The 22,817-nt window shown below is 41.9% G+C and overlaps 1 protein-coding gene across 12 annotated transcripts in view; it reads left to right on the top strand.

The window, feature by feature from the left end:
• The window catches only part of PRKAG2 (protein kinase AMP-activated non-catalytic subunit gamma 2), a 320,123-nt gene that overhangs the window by 286,125 nt on the left and 11,181 nt on the right, over positions 1 to 22,817 (top strand). For all 12 annotated transcript variants that reach the window (XM_019031434.4, XM_019031433.4, XM_031012951.3 and 9 more), the window contains 5 exons: positions 13,990 to 14,071; positions 15,505 to 15,563; positions 17,745 to 17,790; positions 20,242 to 20,296; positions 21,624 to 21,750. In XM_019031434.4, coding sequence (XP_018886979.1) covers positions 13,990 to 14,071; positions 15,505 to 15,563; positions 17,745 to 17,790; positions 20,242 to 20,296; positions 21,624 to 21,750 — 369 coding nt within the window. The remainder of the gene's footprint in view (positions 1 to 13,989; positions 14,072 to 15,504; positions 15,564 to 17,744; positions 17,791 to 20,241; positions 20,297 to 21,623; positions 21,751 to 22,817) is intronic.

Genomic DNA, 22,817 nt, shown 5'->3' with positions numbered 1-22,817 from the left:
GATCCATGCCCAGCTTTCCCATCAAACCTGGTGGTGCCACCAATTCCGCCTGTGCATCCACACCCCGCAGAGTTATGCTTTGTGTTTGATTTTGGAAACAGCCCTGTAGCTACAAGAAATAGACTCTCTGGGGACTGCCATAGAGGCTGTTGGGTTCTCTGTCTGTGGGTGCAGGTCCCAGACCTGGGCTTGAGGTTTTCTCAGAGGCCCCAGCGCACTCACAGGATGCTGTCATACTGAGTCCTTTTGAGGCTTCTGCCTCAGTGGCCGGTGCAGTGGCCATGTGGGCCCTGGCACACAAATGTCATCACAGGCACAGATGATGGCTTTTTTAGTCACAATGCCATGGCCTGCCCTGGATTACAGGAATCTGATTTCCCACTGACAAAGAGCTCAACACTGTGTTAAACCCATGGATGGGAAACCAATTCCAAGTCCTCTGTTCCTGGGAACCAGTCTTGGCAGTTTCTTTTTTCTTCTTCTCCTTCTTTTTCTTTTTTTTAAAGACAGGGTCTCACTCTCTCACCCAGGCTGAAGTGCAGTGGTACGATCTTGGCTCACTGCAACCTCTGCCTCCCAGGTTCAAGCAATTCTTGTGCCTCACCCACCTGAATAGCTGGGATTACAGGCACCCACTACCACATCTGGCTAATTTTTTGTATTTTTAGTAGAGATGGGGTTTCACTTTGTTGGCCAGGCTGGCCTGAAACTCCTGACCTCTTGACCTGCCCGCCTCAGCCTCCCAAAGTGCTGGGACTACAGGTGTGAGCCACCGTGCCCGGCCGTGGTGCCAGTTTCTTGATCAGTCAAGGTTCAGTCAGGAGACAGAAGCCACACCAGTTATTTGAACAGAAAAAGAACATAAGCAAATGTTAACTGGATTTAAATTAACTGGTAACTGAAAGGATAAATAAAGACCTCTAAGGCAGTGTTCTCAAAGTCTGATTCCCAGACTAGCAGCTTCAGCATCAGCTGGAACTTATAAAAACGCAGCTCATCAGACCCAATCTCAGACCTGAATCCAAAACAGGGGGATGAGGTTCAGTGACCCATGTTTCACCATGATGCTGTGTGAGTCTGGTGTACTCTACAGTGTCGTGGAGGAGAGGGGGTCCTGGCGCGTGCCTTCTAGCTGGTGCTTATGTCTCTGGGTGGGAGTTGGGGCTTGAGGAAGCTCATTTTGCACAAAATGGGAAAACAACAAATTGTATTCAGCCGCTGCTATAGGAGGTGCCTCGGTGCCCAGGTAAGGCAGTGCCTGGGTGGAGCTCACGGGAGCTGCAGGCAGACAGGAGCCCTGCTGGCCGCTGACGGGAGGAGCAAGCCCTTCTTCCTGCTCTGGCTTTGAGTCCCTCCCTAGACTCCTGTATTGTCAGAACCTGAAATAGAGCCAGTTGGTAACACCGAAACGGGGTCTGCAAAGTCCCAGCATCACCAAGCCAAGTTAGAGGGGTGGGCATGGAGCAGAGAGACAGTAACTTAATGACCGGCACAGTAGAGAGGGGGGACATCCCCTTCCTTTCCAGATAAGCCCAGGAATTCAGAGAAAGATAGGTATCAGTTAGTGTATTAGCCTGTTTTCATGCTGCCAATAAAGACGTACCTGAGACTGGGTAATTTATAAAGGAAAAGAGATTTAATGGACTCACAGTTCCACGTGACTGGGGAGGCCTCACAATCATGGTGGAAGGCAAGGAGAAGCAAGTCATGTCTTACATGGATGGCGGCAAGCAGAGAGAGCTTGTGCAGGGGAACTCCTCTTTATAAAACCATCAGATCGCTGGGTGCGGTGTCTCACGCCTGTAATCCCAGCACTTTGGGAGGCCAAGGCAGGTGGATCACTTGAGGCCTGGATTTTGAGACCAGCCTGGCCAACATGGCGAAACCGTCTCTACTAAAATTACGAAAATTAGCTGGGCTTGGTGTTGGGTACCTGTGGTCCCAGCTACTTGGGAGGCTGAGGCAGGAGAATCGCTTGAACACAGAAGGCAGAGGTTACAGTGAGCCAAGATTGCACCACTGCACACCAGCCTGGGCGACAGAGCAAGAATCTGTCTTAAAAAAAAAAAAAAAATCAGATCTTGTGAGACTTATTCACTATCATGAGAACAGCATGGGAAAGACTCCCCCCATGATTCAGTTACCTCCCACTGGGTCCCTCCCATGACACGTGGGAATTATGGGAGCTTCAATTCAAGATGAGATTTGGGTGGGGACACAGCCAAACCACATCAGTTAGTGATTCCAAAAGATGACACCTCGAGAATTATGAGAGGCCCAAAAATAAATAAAACTTCATAATGGAATCCTCACACCCTAGGATTGGGGGGGAAGCATTAGGAATGATCTAGGCTTTTCCTCACAGTGGCAATGTAACTTCTTTTAGCAACACTCTACAAATGATAGCTTTTTTAACAAGTGTTTTATAAGAGTTTTAGATGTACAGAAACATGGCAAAGCTAGTCCAGAGAATTTACATATAACCCACACCCAGTTGAATTTTGACATCCTGCGTTAGTGTGGTCTATATTTGTCCCAGTTAATGAACCAATATTGATACATGGTTATTTGCTAAAGTCCATGCTTTCTTCAGATTTCCTTAGTTTTTACGTAATGCCGTTTTCTGTTGGACGATCCCATCTAGGTTACCCCATCACGTCTCATCATCATGCCTCCTTAGGTGGGACAGCTTCTCAGACAGGTACTCCCTGTGTTTGACACCTTGACGGTTTTGAGGAGTGTTGGTCAGGTATTTTCCAGAATGCCCTCTACTGAGATTTGCATGATGATTTATCATGATTAGACTGGGAATGTGGCTTTGGAGGAGAAAGACCAGAGAGAGGTAAAGTGGCCTTTTCATCACACCGTCTCCAGGGCGCTTACTGCCTGTGTGACTTACCACTCTCCATTACCTGGCTGAGGTGTGCCAGGTTTTTCACCATGAGATTCTTCTTCTTCCTCCTTTCCATGCCATAGTCCCGAGAAGGAAGTCACCACGTACAGCCCACACTTAGCCATGGGGAGTGACACTTCACCTCCGTGAGGGCTGAGCAGCTACGTGAGTTACTTGGGATTTTTCTGCAAGGGAGATTTGTCCCTTCTCCATCTGTTTATTTATTCAGTCATCTATTTCAGTATGGATTCATGGATATTTATTTTATACTTTGGGTTATAATCCAGAACAACTTCATTTTGTTCTTTACATTATTCCAGGCAATGTGATTTTGAATAATGCCAACAAAAAAAACAAGCAAGTATCCAAATAAGTGGCTGTTTGCCAAGCACTATTTTTTCTTTTGAGGCAGAGTCTCGCTCTGTCGCCCAGGCTGGAGTTCAGTGGCGCAATCTCGGCTCACTTGAAGCAATTCTCCCACCTCAGCCTCCCGAGAAGCTAGGATTACAGGCGGGCACCACCACGCCTAGCTAACTTTTGTATTTTTAGTAAAGGCTTGGTTTCACCGTGTTGGCCAGGCTGGTCTCGAACTCCTGACCTCAAGTGATCCACCCACCTTGAAGAATGAGTAGAGAATACAGAATGCAGAGCACATGATCAAAAGTAAAGTAAAAGGAAAGCTTGAATAGGAGGGAGCTGCCCAGGACAATCCTAGTTTAGTGTTAAAATTAAGAGGCACAAAGGGAAGGGGCGCTTGATTATTTTAAAAGCAGGAAGGAAAGAGAAGCCCCGGTCCTATTGTTCCAGGCTGATGCTGCTGATGTCAATAAAGAGAAAACAGAACTGCTCAGCTCAAACTGTACTTTGTTCATTATCAAGGAAAATGATCTTCAAAGTGGAAGAGGTAAAGTAATAGTGATTCGAGGAAACTAAAGCCCACAATAGTTGCGGAGAGCACCTGTCAGCACGAACCACATCTCATTTCTGATCCAGATGAATCACATTCTAGCATTAAAGGGAACTTACAAAGGAGATTCCTAACCTGTTCGTGATATTGGAGGAGTTGCGGAGAAGAGGTCTGATTTCGGAGGCCAGAGATAAAAGGAAAGAGCAGATAGATTTCTCAAAAAGCAGAGGCTGGGGAATGTAGTATCAATCCCAGCTGAGATTTATGAATGAATGGAATCGGTCATGAATTGACCAAAAAAAAATTTACAGGAGATTCACCTGCCTTTCTTTTGTGGCTGTTGCGTAGATGGCCGTGCCATGACAGGCACGTCTGGATTCCAGCTAGACTAGGCTGGCAGAGCCTGGCACGAGGTCCCAGAGGATGAGATGCAGAGCTGCAGCTTGGCAGCCAAGCAGATCAATTAATATTTAAATTTCAGTCAACACCTGGAGCAAGGTTTCTAATTGTGTTGGATGCCTCTCGTGGGCCATTTCCAAATCCATTCACATCAGCTCATAGTCCAGCACTCCTCACTCTGTGCAGGGGCAGTGGGACGGCCCTCAGCCCAGGACCATCCCATGTGCCCCAGCTTCCTCCACCAGGGGAGGATAGAAGCTAGCAGCCACATGCAGTCCTAGGAAGATCCCGCTGGCATCAGCATCAGTGGGCCCTGCGGCGGCGGCTCAGGAACGCGTCCTGCGCTGACTCACCCGCCCACCCGTCTCCTTCCTCCCTTCCTGTACTTCTGCTCCCTGGCATCACATTCCCAAATACACTCTGCCTTCTGGGGAGCCCCAGCTGAGAAACTGGGGGTACGCCAGAGCATTCTTGTGCCCCACGCTCTTCAGCTTTGGAACAATGACTTGAATATTGATTTCGTCGATGGCATCATCTAATTTACAGATGACTTGAAACCAGGTGGGATAGCTGATAATAATTGAAATGCAGAAAGATTCCTCGGTAGGCAAAATTTATACATAGGATCACTTGATATGGCATCAAGGACAGAAGAGATGAGAGCGTGTGAATATTCTAAAAAGATGAAAACGGGCTGAGAACAGGGAGGGAGAAGGGCAAGCCCTGCCACACATGGGCTCGTGCTTGGGAATGTGCTGGAGCGGAGCAGACTAGTGGCTAACTGAGAGTTTTTCAAAGCACCTATTAACAATTTCTGTCAAGTGGTACCAAAAAAACTGACAATAAAGACATAGTCTCTTGCTCCTGTGCCTTACTCTTGTCATATTCCACAGAAGCAACCTGTTGAGCCATTGAACCAAACGCACTGAGTCCATAAAACCTCCCAAGAAAAGATGCGTGGGAATGTATTACTTGAAATTTTATATATCACTTAAATTCAACCTGTAGACTGCTATGTCTAGAATTCCATAACAGAAATCATTTTTATTAAGAATTGTGAAGGTACTAATATCATTCCATTTCTTCTAGCTACCAGTGCTGATCAAGAGAAATTTGATGTTTTTTTAAAATCCCCAGCCTTTATATATGATTTTATTTTTCCCCTCTGAAGCTTTTGTGGCTCTCGCTTTCTACCTGGTACCCTAAAATTCCATCATCATGTGTCTTGTGGTCAGTTCATGGTGCCGGGCAGGTGACGTCCTGCTAGAACCTGACACTCCTAGTATCCAGTTCTCTAGTCCTTGCATTGTTTCTTTTTTAGAATTTTTATTTATTTATTTATTTTAGAGATAGGGTTTCACTGTGTTACCCAGGCTGGAGTATGGTAGTACAGTCTCAGCCCACTGCAGCCCCCAGTTCCTGGGCTCAAGCAATCCTCCTGCCACAGCCTTCCAAGTAGCTGAGACTACAGGCGTGCACCACCACATTCAGTTAATTATTTTATTTTTTGTAGAGGCAGGGTTTTGCTATGTTGCCCAGCTGGGTCTTGAACCCCGAGGCTCAAGCGATCCTCAGCGCTGCAGCCTCCCAAAGCCACTGTGCCTAGCCTTCCTTGCATTCTTTCCTCAATCATTTTCTTCCCAGTGCTTGCTTTTCTCCGGAACTTCAGTGAGCAGCTCTGAGACCCCCGAGTTGATCTTTAATATTCTTTTCCCATTGTTTTTTCAATTTTTCTTTTCATTCCACTTTTTGGAAGATTTTTTTTTCCTAACCCTTCTAGTGAGATCTGTGTAAAACTGGGACTTGTGTGACTTCAGCGTTCAAGGCCCTGTCAGATGGCTGCCCATTCATTCATAATTAAGAGTGACTGCTAACAGTTGGCATGGACATACCAAGTTCACAGGTGGGCTTCTTGCTTGGTGGGCTTCACTGAAGAGCAGTAAGCCAGCCATCTTTTTCATTGGAGGCCTCATGTTCCTATCTGTCTGTTTTATTTCTGGAGCAGTGCATTTCCTCCAGAAAACAGTCCTTCCATGGCAGTGGTGGGCAACTGTTCCTCTGAAGTCGAAGGAGTACTGGGGCGTGGAGGGGCACGGAAGATGAGTTCAGGGAGGAAGGAGTCATACAGCTGGCAAGGGAGGCCTGGGCCTGGACGGAGAAGAGTCTCGAGGACCGTATTTCAGAAGCTGGACCCTTCTTGACGCGGTAGATATCAGCATTTTAAAAGCTTCACAGTCAACTTAATTACTGAAAATCAGAGTGAAGCTGTGTAGAAAGCAGTGAGGCATCAGAGGAACCAGCTTCCCATTCTGGGGAACACAGATGTGCTCCTTGGTATAGACTGCCAGAGTCTCTTAGAGCAGCTCGGGCCTGCTCACTATTCTAAAAACTTATCTATGAACGTTTTATTTCCCATCTTTTCTTATCTAATTATCACATTTGCTTTGAAATGTGTTGAAAATCCTATTAAAATGTAAATTTTAAAATTAATCATAGTTTGAGCAAATTGCATATCAGTTAAAAGGAAAGAAATTTTCACAGGTACTCAAGACCCCTGAGAGGTTTCTTCCTGCAAATTAGAGCTAGAATGTGTTAGTCCTCTTTGTATCCTGTTTATTGGTTAATTGGAACACCCTGTGCCATCTATAATTATGGAGAATTTTCCAAGTATGATTTTAAATTGCTTTATAAACAGCTCCATGCACGTGTTCTTAAGAAAGCCAAGTTTTAGAAGGCCTCGTTATTGCGAAGAAGGTCGGCAGAACCACAAAAGCGTCAGGCCCCTCCCGAGCTCGCCCAGGACACTGCTCTTTAATGCATTGTACGAGTATCATGTCCATTTGGAATATTATATGAGATCTCTGAAGGATGGAATTGAGACTTCCTCAGTGACCTGTGGACAGGTCAACAGTGTATGTGGATGAAATTAAAAGAATAAATCTTTCATCCCAGCACTTTGGGAGGCTGAAGCAGGAGGATCACTTGAGGCCTAGAGTTTGAGACCAGCCCGGGCAACATGGCAAAACATCTCTACAAAAAGATTTAAAAATTAGCTGAGCATGGTGGCATATGCCTGTGATCCCAGCTACTCAGGAGGCTGAGGCAGAAGGATCACTTGAGCCTATGAAGTTGAGGCTGCAGTGAGCCGTGATCATACCACTATACTTGAGCCTGGGCAACAGAGTAAGACCCTGTCTCCAAAATGAAAAAAAGAATAAATTTCTGTTGGCTTCTGGTTTGGTCAGTATAGACTGGAAATTTTAAGCATTTGTTCTTCTTGGCTGTTGGTGCTGAGTACCGTACTGAACATCTTCAAATACTAGCCTATTCAATCCACACCCTACACCTGTGAGGAAATATCCATCAGCCCTATTTTATAACAGAATGTTGAGGCTCACAGAGGGTTAAGTGACTGAGGGGCCACCACACAGCTGGCAGGGGCCAAGGAGCCCGCGAGAAAGCCTTGGTGCTTGAGGCCATCAGAAAAACGAAGTGAGCTGCTGTGCTTATGATTTCAGTTTGAGAAATGAAGCAGTGTCCCTGTTCTGTAGAGATACACATTTTATGTGGAAAACGAGAAGTTGAAGTCCAGTAGGTGTAGCACCTTAGCTCGTTGACAAGAAGTGGGATGGCCTCTTAATTCACTCCACGTGCTTCCATGAGCCTTGGTTGTTTTATCTTCTGTTGCAGAAGAGATACCACTTTTCACATTAAATTCTTAACATTCTCTTTGCCATTGAACTGCTGCTTCAGTGGGGCTTTTCTCTCTATAAACCCTGCCATTGGGCTGGGTGAGGTGGCTTACCCCTGGAATCCCAGCACTTTGGGAGGCAGAGGCAGGAGGATCACTTGAGTTCAGGAGTTCAAACCAGCATGGGCAACATAGCCGGACCCTGTCTCTACAAAAAATAACAAAATAAAAAGCTAGCTGTGGTGGTGTTCACCTGTGGTCCCAGCTACTCAGGAGGCTGAGGTGGGAGAATCACTTGAACCCAGGAGGTTGAGACTGCAGTGAGCCATGTTCCTGCCACTGCACTCCAGCCTGGGCAACAGAGCGAGACCCTGTCATTCATACGTACATACATACATCGATCCCTCTGTTGGACCTATACTGTCTGAAATTAATTAATTCCTCCCTCCATCCCTCCCTGCCATTGACCGTGCAGCATCAGTGTCTTTCATCTCAGAATTAACTTGATTCAGCACGCGTGATCAGTTTCTAACGTCTGTATTATTACCCCATATACTTTCCCATACATGTATTTGCCACCTTAAGAATTGGTGTTATGCAGTTATTTCCTGTTTGTGTTGTTCACAGTGGCCTCACCGTAGACAGTATCTGCAGCATTTTGGGGGCTAAACGCTTTCGTAGCAGATTAGCCTGAGAATTTATCATGCGGAAGCAGGATGTTTTTTTCTGAGTCTGAAGTAATAATCATCATATTTGAGTGTTAAAATTAAACCCCTGCTTTTGTTGGTATCATTCTTTTAAGCCTGAGGTGTGATGAGGCTCACTGTAGTGTAAAAATGTCCATTAAATCTGTTGGATCTATATGTGATCATTTGTACAAGGTGTAAACATTAAATATCAAAATATCAAAATATTCACAAACAAAGCTAATAGCAATATTTATTCTTGGGTTTTTTTAATTATTACACTATTTGACCAGAGATTTTTGTGTGTAGATGTCCACTGTGCTCAGTCATTTATGTCTTGACGCTGGATACAATAGTCTCTTCCAGAAGCTTCTAGAAATGTGTCCACTGAAGGAAGCCCTCTTGTTTGGCTCTCACGTGGTCTCATCTATGGTTTAGATCCATTGGACTCATTGGCCGTTATTAGAGAAAGGCAGTCCTTGATAGGATCCTAGGACTTAGGTCATAGACAAGGTTCGTTTACTTTCTGTATTGACAATTGCAATTAAACCATACAATAAATACCTAGAATAGCATTTAATTACCGTTTAGTCCATTTCCATTTCATGCAGTTACTGCTGTAGTTAGGTTTGTCTACCATTTTGCTATGCATTTTTTACTTTTTCTATTGATTTGTTCTTTTATTCCTTCTTCACTCGATTTAACAAACTATGTTTAACCCATTTTTCTCCTCTGCTAGCTTTTTAGTTATACATTCTTTTTTCATTTTTGTGGGTACATAGTATGTGTATATACTTATAGGGTGCATGAAATATTTTGATACAGGCATACATTGTATAATCACATCAGGATAAATGGGTGTCCATAACCTCAAGCATTTATGATTTCTTTACATTACATACATCCCAATTATTGGTTATTTTTAAATGTACAATAAATTATTGTTGACCGTAGTCACCCTGTTGTGCCATCAAATACTAGACCGTATTCATTCTATCTAACTATATTTTTTTATCCATGAACTGCCCCTACTTCCTCCCCCCACCCACCCCCACTACCCTCCCTTCCCAGCCTCTGGTAACCATCATTCTACTCTCTATCTCCATGAGTTCAGTTGTTTTCATTTTTAGCTCCCACAAATGGATGAGAACATGTGAACTTAGTTATACATTCTTTTCTTGATCTTTCAGAGGCTGTCTTACAGATTACTTAGCATCTTTGACTTATTACTTTCCATCTTTTAATAATGATTTTACCAAGTCCCAAACAATGCAAAAAATGTATACAAAAGTTAAACCGTCTCCTACCCTATGTGCTATTGTTATATATTTTGCTTCTATATAAGTTATGAGTCCCACAGGATATCATTACTCTGGCTTTACGCAGTATTGATTTATGTTTACCTACATCTCTGCTCTCTCCTGTGCTCTTTGTTCCCTCCTACGGTTCTGTGCAGGTCTAGAATCTTTCCTTCAGTGCAAAGGAGTCCTTAAGTATTTTTTATTTTTTTTGAGACGGAGTCTCACTCTGTCACCCAGGCTGGAGTGCAGTGGCATGGTCTCAGCTCATTGCAACCTCCACCTCCTGGGTTCAAGTGATTCTCCTGCCTCAGCCTCCCAAGTAGCTGGGATCACAGGTGCGCACCACCACACCCGACTAATTTTTGTATTTTTGGTAGAGACGGGGTTTTTTCATCACGTTGGCCAGGCTGGTCTTGAACTCCTGACCTCAAGTGATCCCCCCACCTTGGCCTCCCAAAGTGCTGGGATTACAGGCATGAGCCAGTGCACCTGGCCTCCCTTAAGTATTTCTTAATGCTGGTTGGTTGGTGACAATTTTCTCTGCTTTTTTAATCCGAAAAACCTTACTTTGCCAATCCTTTTTGAAGGATATCTTCACTGGATATATGCTCTAACCTAGATTGGCAGGTTTTTTATTTTAGCATCTTAAAGTTTTCTTTCTCTTGTCTTCTGACTTTCATAGTTTCTGCTGGAAAGTCAGCTGTCAGCCTGCTTGTTACCCTTTTGAAAGCCAATGTGTCTTTTTCCCCTCTAGCTGATTTTCCCTTTACCTTTGGTTTTTAGCATCTTGTCTATGACATGCTTAGGTGTGGTTTTCTTTGTGTTTATCTTACCTGGGATTTGTTTGATTCTTCTTGATAAATTTCAGCTTCTTGTTGAAATTGACCTATGTGCAGATGATGTGGGAAATGCCCTCAGAAAATTCCAGAATGAATGTGGTGCTCAATGCATAGCCTTCTTTTCTTTCAAGAATTGTAGCTCCCAGAATCCACCCCGTGTTGATGCACTCCAGGGCCCTCAAATAGTGTTTCCTGTCTTTTGTACAACTTGGATAGTTGTTTTCAACTATTTCATTATGCCAAACTCAGAACTTTCTGGAATAGCTTTTCAATAGGTATGGCTACTTAGGGTTTCATGAATGATCCTCGTGAATGTTTTTAACATTTATTTTCTCTGCTAAATCTGTCATTTTGAAGAAAACAGTAAGCAATTTGTGCTTTTAAAAGATGCCCCTGGCCAGGTGCAGTGGCTCATGCCTGTAATCCTGACACTTTGGGAGGCCAAGGCAGGAGGATCACTTAAGCCCAGGAGTTTGAGACCAGTCTGGGCAACATAGCAATATCCTGCCTCTACAAGAAAAAAAATTATCTGGACATGGTGGCATGTGCCTGTGGTCCCAGCTAGTTGGAAGGCTGAGGTGGGAGAATCACTTGAGCCCGGCGGGGGCAGCGGGGAGGGGTGCAGTGAGGAAACAATGAGCCAAGGTCACACCACTATACTTCAGCCTGGGTGACAAAGTGAGACCCTGTCTCCAAAAAAAATAAATAAATATAAATAAAACATAAAAGGTGCCCCCATTCCCATTCTATTCCAACCAGTTTAGAAAAGCAAACTTACCAGATATTCAGTGTGTTTTAAAATATATTTACATGCGACTTTTCCACTATATTCTTCTATAATATATTCTAGGACCACAATCAGAGATGCCCAGGGTACAAATAGCAAACCATTCAAATGGGCACACCTTTCCTGGATGCCATTTAGTTACAAAAACAGTGTATTTTGGTGCCTTTTTGATAAAGGTGTGATTCAGAAACAGTTCATGAGTTTCTGGATGCCGCTCAGTTACTGTTGCTCTCCCACATCACTGGATTGGCTCTACTCATTTCCTCGTCTTCATTCCCTTGTAGTCATTTGACTAATGTCTAGAATCCCTGCTATATTCAGGACTCAGCACTGGGCGGGTTAAAATAAATGCATGAAATAATTGATGAGCTCCCTCAATGCACCAGTAGTCCCTATATTCTTGTGTAGGTGAACTAGGTACATGCATGAGCAGTTCCACATAAGGCAAAATATATCACAATAAAGGAAGAAATAGGTACTAAGTTATTAGTCCTAAAGTCATCTGCTCTAGGTTCCTGCAGTTGTTTTCATTAGTAAGTTAACAAGGATTTTGTTTGTTTTGTTTGTTCATTTGTTTGTTTGCTTGTTTGAGACAGAGTCTCACTCTTCACTCAGGCTGGAGTACAGTGGCGTGTTCTCGGCTCACTACAGCCTCCACTTCCCAGGTTCAAGCGATTCTTGTGCCTCAGCCTCCTGAGTAGCTGGGATTACAGGTGTGCGCCACCATGCCCAGCTAATTTTTGTATTTTTAGTGGAGACGAGGTTTTACCATGTTAGCCAGGCTGGTCTCGAATTCCTGGCCTCAGGTGATCTGCCCATCTCGGGTGGCCTCCCAGAGTGCTAGGATTACAGGCGTGGGCCACTGTGCCCAGCCAACAAGGTTTTTTTTTAAGTAGTGAGTGAGAAGAGAATAATTTACTTTTAGTTAAAAAAAAATAATAATAATAACCATACCATAATGTAACACTTTTTTTAAAGAAACATTTTACTATCCCAGCTTCTTAATGTATCAGTTTAATTTTTTTTTGCTTGTTTCTCATTGTTTCCATTTAAACACAGATTTTTCTAAGTATCATAATGTATAATTTTACAGTTACATTTTTATTGTCATAGACCTTTCTTGATATAGTTATGAAAACATAATTATGTTAATTATTATTTGATTTTTTTTCTTATTGGTATGCTAGTATTTGATAAGTTTTGTTTGAGAGGTGGATTTTTTTTCAGTTTTCAAGATTAGAAGTAATGTCACATGGAACATTGTTGATTCAGGAATCCCACTCCTAAAATAATTCAAAGAGAAAAAGCTGTTGCACAAGCAATATGAATACTTTGTGATTCTTGACACTAGCTGTGTTAGAAAAAATATTTTCTCAGTGTTTGGTGCCACCAGTGGTTTTATAATAGCCCTTGTATTAGGAGCTGCAACTTTAAAATATCAGCTTATTTAGCATCTACAAATGACACTTTGTTTTAATTTGCATTTCTTGGGTTATTAATAAGGTTGGACATTTTCCCTGTACTTATTTGCTGTCTGAATTTAGAGGATCATTTTCAGCACTGAACTTTTGGTTATTAATAAATCTTCAAGTATGATACCTTATGGTATCCCAAAAGATATTTGTTATGAGTGTTAAGTGAGATATGATATGTTAGTGCCTGACCCATTTGTGTCTGGAAGGTATAAAATGCAAAAATATATTGTATCTTTCATACCTTTTTTTTTCCTCAACCTTGGGAACTGAGAAAGTATGCTTGTTTGTCTCATTGAAAATACTAAAAATAAATTTTTATTTCAGGTAATTTGATACAACTTCATGTTTTCAGATGAATTAATAACCACATGTAGGAGATATTAGACCCTGAAGTTTAATTCTTTTGTATGGTTTTAATTACATAAAGTATCTATGTAGACAAGAGTCTTCAGATACAATAAGAAAAAAAAAAGAAGTTAATTGCATTATTTCAATTTCAAAAAATAATTTCTAATCCCTGTATGCCTTTAGGTGTAATTCAAAAAGATTTTTGCTAATGTTAATAAATTCCATTATTTTTAGCTTATCAAACTTACGAAACTTATTATGGAAGATAACTGATAAGACTTGGTCAAATATGTTAAGGGTATTTTTCTGGCCAGGTGCGGTGGCTCACGCCTGTAATCCCAACACTTTGGGAGGCCGAGGTGGGTGGATCACTTGAGGTCAGGAGTTCGAGACGAGCTTAGCCAACATGGTGAAACCCTGTTTCTACCAAAAATACAAAAATTAGCCGGGCATGGTAGCACATGCCTGTCATCCCAGCTACTCGGGAGGCTGAGGTGAGAGAATCGATTGAGCCCAGGAAGCAGAGGTTGCTGTGATCCAAGCTGGTGCCACTGCACTCCAGCCTGGGCAACAGAGTGAAACCTTGTCTCAAAAAAAAAAAAAAAAAGGTATTTTTCTTCCTGGACTTTGAAAGTATGTTTTGTTTCTCCTCTTTTTCTTCAGGTTAAAAAGGCCTTCTTTGCTTTGGTAGCCAACGGTGTCCGAGCAGCGCCACTGTGGGAGAGTAAAAAACAAAGTTTTGTAGGTAAGCAGTGTGGGCCTGAGGAAAATCGAAAATGGAAACCTTGAAAGCAGAAAGCCTAAAATATTTTAATAGATGCCGGTTTGGAATTCAACCTAGTAAACATGTTTCCAAGTTAAAGAACATTCTTGCTGGCAGGGTGCAGTGGCCCATGCCCGTAATCTCAGCACTTTGGGAGGCCAAGGCAGGGAGATCGCTTGAGCCCAGCAGTTCGAGGCCAGCCTGGGCAACATAGCAAGACCTCATCTCTACAAAAACATGCAAAGATTAGCTACTCAGGAGGCCGAGGTGGGAGGATCACTTGAGCCCAGGAGGTCAAGGCCATGATCGCTGCACTGTACTCCAGCCTGGGTGACAGAGCGAGACCCTGTCAAAAAAAAAAAAAAAATCCTTGCTTTTACATACTGGGTAAGAAGGTGGACGTGCTAGTAAGGTCCAAACACTGTTGTCCTTTTTTTCTTTTTTTCTTTTTTTTTTTTTTTTTTGCCGCCTCATTGAGAACTCTACACACTGTTGTAACTTTTATGGAGCTTTTGTTGTTGTTGTTGTTGAATTTCTTTTAATTTAGCAACTTTTTGGCTCTCTGAAGAGCTTATGTGTCTTTACCAGCCCAATGAACAAACCCCATGTAGGACACCACAGTCAGATGTGAGCCAGCTGCCCCACTTTGGGCCACACATGGCATATGGCATCCCTGGGCCCCACACTCATCTCGCTGGTGCACACCTTTTTGACAGGGCAAATTAGATGCTGTAAACATGACTGATGTCTCTGCCAGACCATTGTTATACTGTTAAAACTGTTGTGTAACTTACAGCTATCTAAATGCCATCGTTACTTATCTTATGAATCACAGCAGACAATGCCATTGTCTCTCTTAGTATTCTTCACGTTATTTTGAAATGATCGTTATGTCTGCTTCTAGGTTTTAATTTCATCAGGGAAGAAGTTCATGTCTTTTTCATCTGTGTCATCCTAGTGTCTAGCACATCAAAAGCACTGAATAAATGGCAACTGTTTGTTAAAACCATTGTGTTTAGAATGCGTCTTGGGAAACAATCCAAGTGCCCAGAATTGTCACGTTTCTAAAGCTTACGGAATACTTTATCTTAAAGTACTTAAAATTATTTACATGTAACTGCAATTCTATTTTCAAATTTGTATCAATTAATGAGTTTTCTCTCATCGATTTGCCAAATTCTGTGGTTAGTTCCGTAGTACTTACTGTCAGGTTTAATTTCAGCTAAGTTTGTATATCCAGTTTGGTATACACAATTAACACATCAATAGTTTTAAATAATATATTAAACTCTGCTTGATATCTTCGAAGTATATTTTATAAGCTCTTCTAGCATATATTCTAGGCTCACTTGTCATTTGAAATTTTTAAAAATGTTTTCATGGTTTTATTTGTAACATGTAATTCTTTGTTCCAGGAATGCTAACAATTACAGATTTCATAAATATACTACATAGATACTATAAATCACCTATGGTAAGTGGCGCCAGTTCCTATGTCAGTAGTTGGAGCTGTACGTATCTATGTATGTGTATAGGTATATGTGTGTATTTTAAGATTTTTAATGTTTTCAGTTTTTTCTTTTTTGGTACGGAGTGCTGGTGGTGATTTTCCAAATCTATATGACATGCAGGGAACTTCAGTATAAAACTCTCTTTACCGTAAGTTATATGTATGAAACTCAAAGAAGGAATTCTCAGGAAAAATAAAAGGAAATAGATTCTTTATTCAGCTTTCGGAATTCCTTGGCTTAGCAGAATTCTACATGTGTATTAGCTAGACGTTCTGTAAGTTTTGCTTATCTCCGCGGGCCTGTTGATGTGGTAGAGCTTAATTCAGTTACCCCAGCAATTGCAGAACAAGAATTATATGTACTTTGTGATTTTAAAGAAGAAAAAAATGAGTCATTAAAGTGAAATAAATTCCGTTTTGACATGTTCCTGCTAATTGGGAAGAGACAGCTCCTGGCTGATTTTAGTAGCAGAACTCTCTGGTCCCTGGTACGATGGTTCTGGAAAGAGCGTAGCTTCAAAACCACTTCTGTCCTTCATCTAACTTTGTGATATCTGAGATTCGGCCTGCTTGGTTTTGTGTTTTTAGTTTCTGTTTGTTTGTTCATGAGGTTGAGGGGAAGGACAGGATTGCATACTCTTATTTAACTAGTCCTATTTGGGGTACTTAAAAGGTATACGTTAATTCAATTAATACTGCTTTATGCGTAATGCTCAGTATTATCCAATAATTCTTACATCAAATACAGAAATGAGTTTCTTCATAAAACATGTTCTTGCCAGGCACAGTGGCTCACGCCTGTGATCCCAGCACTTTGGGAAGCCGAAGTAAGTGGATCACTTGAGGTCAGGAGTTGGAGACCAGCCTGGCCAACATAGTGAAACCCTGTCTCTACTAAAAATACAAAAATTAGCTGGGTGTGGCAGCAGGCACCTGTAATCCCAGCTACTCAGGAGGCTGGGGCACAAGAATCGCTTGAACCCAGGAGGCGGAGGTTGCAGTGAGCCGAGATCGCGCCACTGCACTCCAGCCTGGGCAACAGAGGGAGACTCTGTCTCCGAAAAACAAACACAACCGTACTCTTAGGAAGTTTTACCAAAGATTTTGTAAATATCCTGTATTTATTTCCCATGAAGTGTATTATTTCTTCAATATTACCAATGCAAGTGAACACGGGCTTTCCTTATAGTGGTCATATCTCTGCTTTTGAACTAGCAAAATCAGCATGAGTGTGATTTTTGAATAGATAGATTTCTGTGAAATGCAGCAAATCCCATATAAGAAATCTTAGCAGTAGAATATGAAATCAAAATTGCAAAAAAGCAGTTATATCTAAATATGCAACCCAAAGTTTTTCTTAATATCTGTAGATACAGGCCGGGCACAGTGGCTCATGCCTGTAGTCCCAGCACTTTGGGAAGCTGAGAAGGGTGGATCACTTGAGCCCAGGAGTTTGAGACCAGTGGGGCAACATGGTGAAACCCCATCTCTACAAAAAAAAAAAAAAAAAAAAAAAAAACCCACAAAAATTAGCCAGGCATGGTGGTGTACATCTGTAGTTCAAGTTACTCAGGAGGCTGAGTTGAGAGGATTACTTAAGCCTGGGAGGTTGAGGCTGCAGTGAGTCATGATCACACTTGTGCACTCCAGCCCGGATGACAGAAAGAGACCTTGTCTCAAAAAAAAAAAAAAAACTTGAGATACATTTTTTTCTCTATATCTCACCTCATTTTCTTTTTTTTGAGACAGAGTCTCACTCTGTTGCCCAGGCTGGAATGCAGTGGTACCATCTCAGCTCACTGCAACCTCTGCTTCCTGGGTTCAAGCAATTCTCCTGCCTCAGCCTCCTGAGTAGCTGGGACTACAGGCACCCACCAATATGCCTGGCTAATTTTTGTATTTTTAGTACAGATGAGGTCTCACCATGTTGGCCAGGCTGGTCTCGAACTCCTGACCTCAGGTGATCTGCCCACCTTGGTCTCCCAAAGTGCTGAGATTACAGGCATGAGCAACCGCACCTGGCCGCCTCATTTTCTAATTGCGAATAGAAAATGCTATTATCAAAGCCATGTTTTGTTTCATTTTCCAAATATTTTTTCTATGTTGTGTATGTATATTTATAAATAAGAATTTTTTTATTTGCAGGTACAGATTTATGAATTAGAGGAACATAAAATTGAAACATGGAGAGGTAAGCACTATTGGATGTTTAAAATCTTTTAGTATCGGCAAAGCTATGTTTAGTATGAAAAGTATGTTTTCATTTTGCAGATCCTTTTCTCTCTGCTCCGTAAAATGTTATATAAAACATTCTCTTTATTTCTGTTAATTTTGATAGTATGCTACTGTACTAAAGCTGAACAATATAAGTATTGTCCCTTCTGTTTATAGACATGTATAGGACACCTTCAGCAGGCAAGGCCTTATCCTAGAGCCAGGAATGTGAAGATGAATGAGCTAACCAAGCCCCACCTCGCTGCCCACAATGGGGCCACCGCTCACTACTAAGTCTAACCCCTCAGAGATTTGCCTTGGTATTAAGAAATGCATCAGAGGCATGCCTAACTTGAACCAAAGCAAGCATCTGTTCTTATTTAAACCTAGTAATTGTTTCTTTACAAATTGTGGAGAAACTTAGGACAAATGAACCTCAAACTAGATGGTTTGGAGCAAATAGCATGGAAGTAATTTGAAGACCGTGTTCTCTTCTTTGTCACATTGACATTCACCGTATAAAGTCGTGATGCTCTTTTCTGCCATAGAACCATTTCTTAAATTCGCATTTCATGATTGTGAAGGTGGTGGTCTCACTGACACTTGTCATGGTGGGTTGGTGGAGAGGACCGGGAGTGGGAATCACGGCAGACCCAGTCTGTCTGCAACAGCAGAGCCTTTGGAGGGTGCTCAAGGAAACGCTGGTAGAAATGGAGGGACCAACTGAAGGAAAATTTTGAATTCAAAATTGAAGAGTTTGGTTCTGTGTTTCCCATAATACGCTTGATAGGAGAAGCAACCTTTGTAACTGGCTGTGAAATCAGAATACGTCTTGGAGTTCTCTTACACCCCCAGGGGCCCTTTCAAGTCCATACGATTTAAGAGTTTCACTGAGTGATGGGTTTGGTTTATTACGGCTTTGTCAAACCAAGCTAAACAAATTTGGCATGGGATCTGTACAGCCTGTTGTGCGGTGATTGTGTAACACCAAGATAGATACTTCTTGTCCAGTTCTACTGTACAAGTACTGATAGACCAAGGTTTAAGTATGTTTACGTTTTGACATTACATGATATTTGGTAGTAATAATAATGCCAAAATATTCTTAAACGCCTTCTGTATAGAAACCTTGGTAAAGCACGGCCGGGCGCGGTGGCTCACACCTGTAATCCCAGCACTTTGGGAGGCCAAAGCAGGTGGATCACTTGAGATCAGGAGTTCAAGACCAGCCTGACCAACATGGTGAAACCCACTCTCTACTAAAAATACAAAATTAGAGCCAGGCGCAGTAGCTCACGCCTATAATCCCAGCACTTTGGGAAGCCGAGGCGGGTGGATCACCTGAGGTCAGGAGTTCGAGACCAGCCTAGCCAACATGGTGAAACCCTGTCTCTACTAAAAATACAAAAAAGTAGCGAGGCGTGGTGGTGCGCACCTGTACTCCCAGCTACTCGGGAGGCTGAGGCAGGAGACTCGCCTGGGCCTGGGAGGCAGAGGTTGCAGTGAGCCAAGATGATGCTGCTGTACTCCAGCCTGGGCAACAGAGCAAAACTCCTTCTCAAAAAAAAAAAAAAAAAAAATTAGGCTGGGCACAGGACCTCATGCCTGTAATCCCAGCACTTTGGGAGGCTGAAGTAGGTGGATCACTTGAGATCAGGAGTGCAAGACCAGCCTGGCCAACGTCATGAAACCCCATCTCTACTGAAAATACAAAAAAAATTAGCAGGGTGTGGTGACGTGCACCTTTAGTCCCAGCTATTTGGGAGGCTGAGGTGGGAGAATTGCTTGAACCTGGGAGGCAGAGATTGCAGTGAACCCAGATCATGCCACTGCACTCCAGCCTGAGTGACAGAGCGAGACTGTCTCAGAAAAAAAAAAGAAACCTTGGAAAAGCAAATTAATTGCAGTTGATATCTTCAGAAAAAAACAGTTTTTATATGCTGGAAAGATGCCCACAATGCAGTAGGTTTTGAGCATCAATTTGGTAAAATAATACTTAAAAATATTTAAAGAACAAAGTTTGTCATAACTGATTTTATCTTATAACTTATGGAAATTGATTTTTAAAATTTCATAATTGCTTCATTTCTTGAGAGTAAGGTGAACCTGGTAGCATTCTAGTGACCTCTGCTGGTATTGCTCTTTTATCAGATTTCTTGGTTTTTCTGATTTTATAAACACTTACTGTCACATTGTTTTTTAATATTTAATTTTTCTTCAAATGCAACATCCTGAAAACAGTTTGGAAGTTGTTTAAAATAGCCATAACTATGATTAACACAGGAGTTTTAGGCAAATTAAATTTCTTTTTATTTGAGTTTTTAATCCTTCTAACTATTAACCGTAAACTGAAGGGTATTTGAATTTGTGTTATAACTGCAAACAGCAAATGTGTTACTAACTGCGTATTTTCTTTCTATAAATACAGAGCTTTATTTACAAGAAACATTTAAGCCTTTAGTGAATATATCTCCAGATGCAAGGTAAACTTGTTTTTTTTTTTCTTTGAAAACATTCATTCAGATGTATGTGTTTTATCACCATGATAGAAAGAGACACAAATAAACATGTTCTTCATTCCAAACAGGGCCTGCCTCCTTAATTCCAGCTACACTGTACGCATTCAGTAAATCTAGGAACACTACAAAAATCACAGCCATTGCTGGTGCTAAGGATGGATAATGGTCTAGTAATAGGGTCATACTAAACCATCACGAAGATCTCGGCCAATCTGGGGGGCGTGTTGAAATTCCAGATTCCTGGGCTTTTACCCCTGACCTGCTAAATCAGGATAGGGCCCAGGAATACACATTTAAACAACTCCCTTGGCAATTCTGCTCCACACTAGCGTTTAAACATCAGTGTGTGTTAGATGTCGGTTCAGATGTGGTGAGAGCATGGGCTGCCTTCTGTGTAGTCGTCTGGCCCGTCCTTTTTTATCCAGGCCTTCTGGTTTGGCTGTGATACATTTCCACATTTGTGTAAAAGCATCTTTCAAACTCAAATCCAGTACAGAGAAAGATTAAAATATTTATTTTCATTTTATTTCCAAGTCCTAACAAAAAGGTATAACAACCTTCTTACTGGCAGTCCCAGGAGAGGGAGCAAGTAGAACAGAAATGTTGGCCCTGCAATATCTCCTAGCGAGGCCGGCCCGGGGTAGAGCCAGTTTGCCCACTCACCAATGCAGAGGGCTTGCTGCTACAGCCTTTGCTCTCTTGCTAATACGGTGCATCTGTTTGCTTTTCTAAGGATTTAGGTTTCATTGTCTTTCAAATAAAATCACTAAATACACTCTTTAAAAAAACTCCTCTTCCTGGCTGGGCGCAAGGGCTCATGCCTGTAATCCCAGCACTATGGGAGGCCATGGTGGGTGGATCGCTTAAGCTCAGGAGTTCGAGAGCAGCCTGGGCAACATGGCAAAACCCCATGTCTACAAAAAAGAAAGGTGATGCATGCCTGTAGTCCCAGCTACTCAAATAGGCTGAGGTGGGAGGATCACCTGAGCCTGGGAGGTCAAGGCTGCAGGGAGCCATGACGGCAGGCAACAGAGCAAGACCCTGTCTCAAAAAAACAAACCAAAAAAAATCTCCTCTTCTAGAGATTTGTAGCTTGCACTTGTATTTGAGATATGTTAACATAGATTGTGAAAAATGAAAAATTTGCTGAGATCTCTAATTTAAAACTCTTCCAAAACACTGTTATTATTGCAATAATAAAAACACTGGAAGTGCTTTAAGGCAGGGGTAGTCCAAAGTGTTCTGATTTTTCTCGAAAGCCTCCTAACAACTTTAATGACTTCTCCCACAGCCTCTTCGATGCTGTATACTCCTTGATCAAAAATAAAATCCACAGATTGCCCGTTATTGACCCTATCAGTGGGAATGCACTTTATATACTTACCCACAAAAGAATCCTCAAGTTCCTCCAGCTTTTTGTAAGTAGTTTTTAGCGTTTCTAAAGACATAATTGCATTTACTTATTAAATAATGTACTTCAAGTAAATTGGCTCCTGTTACCCTCAATAGAAGAAATTGTTAGTTTTGAGGTCTCCCTTTCTAAACTTCAGTTTCTCAACTTACTACTCTCTGAATTGTACATTCTTAAAGTTGATTCCAATTTAAAAGCAATCACCTTTTAGTGCAAGTATCAAAACAATTTTAACAACAAAACTCGGCATTCTCTCTTTAAATTAAAACATTTATCACCAACATATGAGGGGAAATAAGGCAATCTGCAAGTCTAATGAAGGACTGTTGTACAAGATAAATTGAACTAATATCTAGAGCAAAAATTGCTTTATGTTGCTTTTACTGATGTCACGGTTTTAGAAACATGTTCCAAAAAATGCTGTCCTCAAGATTATCTTATAAACTGCAGCAGTGATAGAAAAACCCGAAGCAAATAAAATTTTGGCAAGAGAATACCATGTTGGTCCAAATAAGGCCTGTATTAACCTGTAGGTTTTCTCAGCTACTTGAAATGAGCTGGCTTCATAGTCATCCAGAACTTTGAGCCTGTTTGGTTGGAAACATTAAAAGAGACTCAGGAAGAACAGAGAGTTTATAAGAGGCTTTTTATGTTTGTCTTTTAATTACATGCATGGAATTTGAGGTTGTAAGTAATCAGTCAAATAGAACCAGTAGAAGGTCTTAATCGTTCTGAAGAGGTACTTTGAAGAGTTGTTTTTCCAAGACTGTAACAGATATTAAAAACGTACTTCAAATTAGCTTTCCCATTTTCCTCCCCATGGCTTCACCTAAGGACCTAACATAGCGTTCCGGTGCAGTGTGAAGGAGCTGAAGCTCCTGCCCTGGAGGCAGCTTGAGGGACCCCTTTTGCTGACAGAAGCACAGAGGGCTGAGTGATGGAGAGAAATACCTTGTCAATCAACCCAGTCTTGTATTTTAATCATTTACATATATAAATAACATTTATTTAACCATGCTGTGCTAAGAAAGAAGGTAGGGAAGAGTAATTTACAAAAAACTCAAGTCTGAAGTT

This window comes from Gorilla gorilla, chromosome 6 (genome assembly GCF_029281585.2).
Source record: "Gorilla gorilla gorilla isolate KB3781 chromosome 6, NHGRI_mGorGor1-v2.1_pri, whole genome shotgun sequence".
Classification (NCBI taxonomy): Eukaryota; Metazoa; Chordata; class Mammalia; order Primates; family Hominidae; genus Gorilla; species Gorilla gorilla.
Note: the sequence above shows the minus strand (reverse complement) of the source record. Positions and strands in the feature narration are given on the sequence as shown.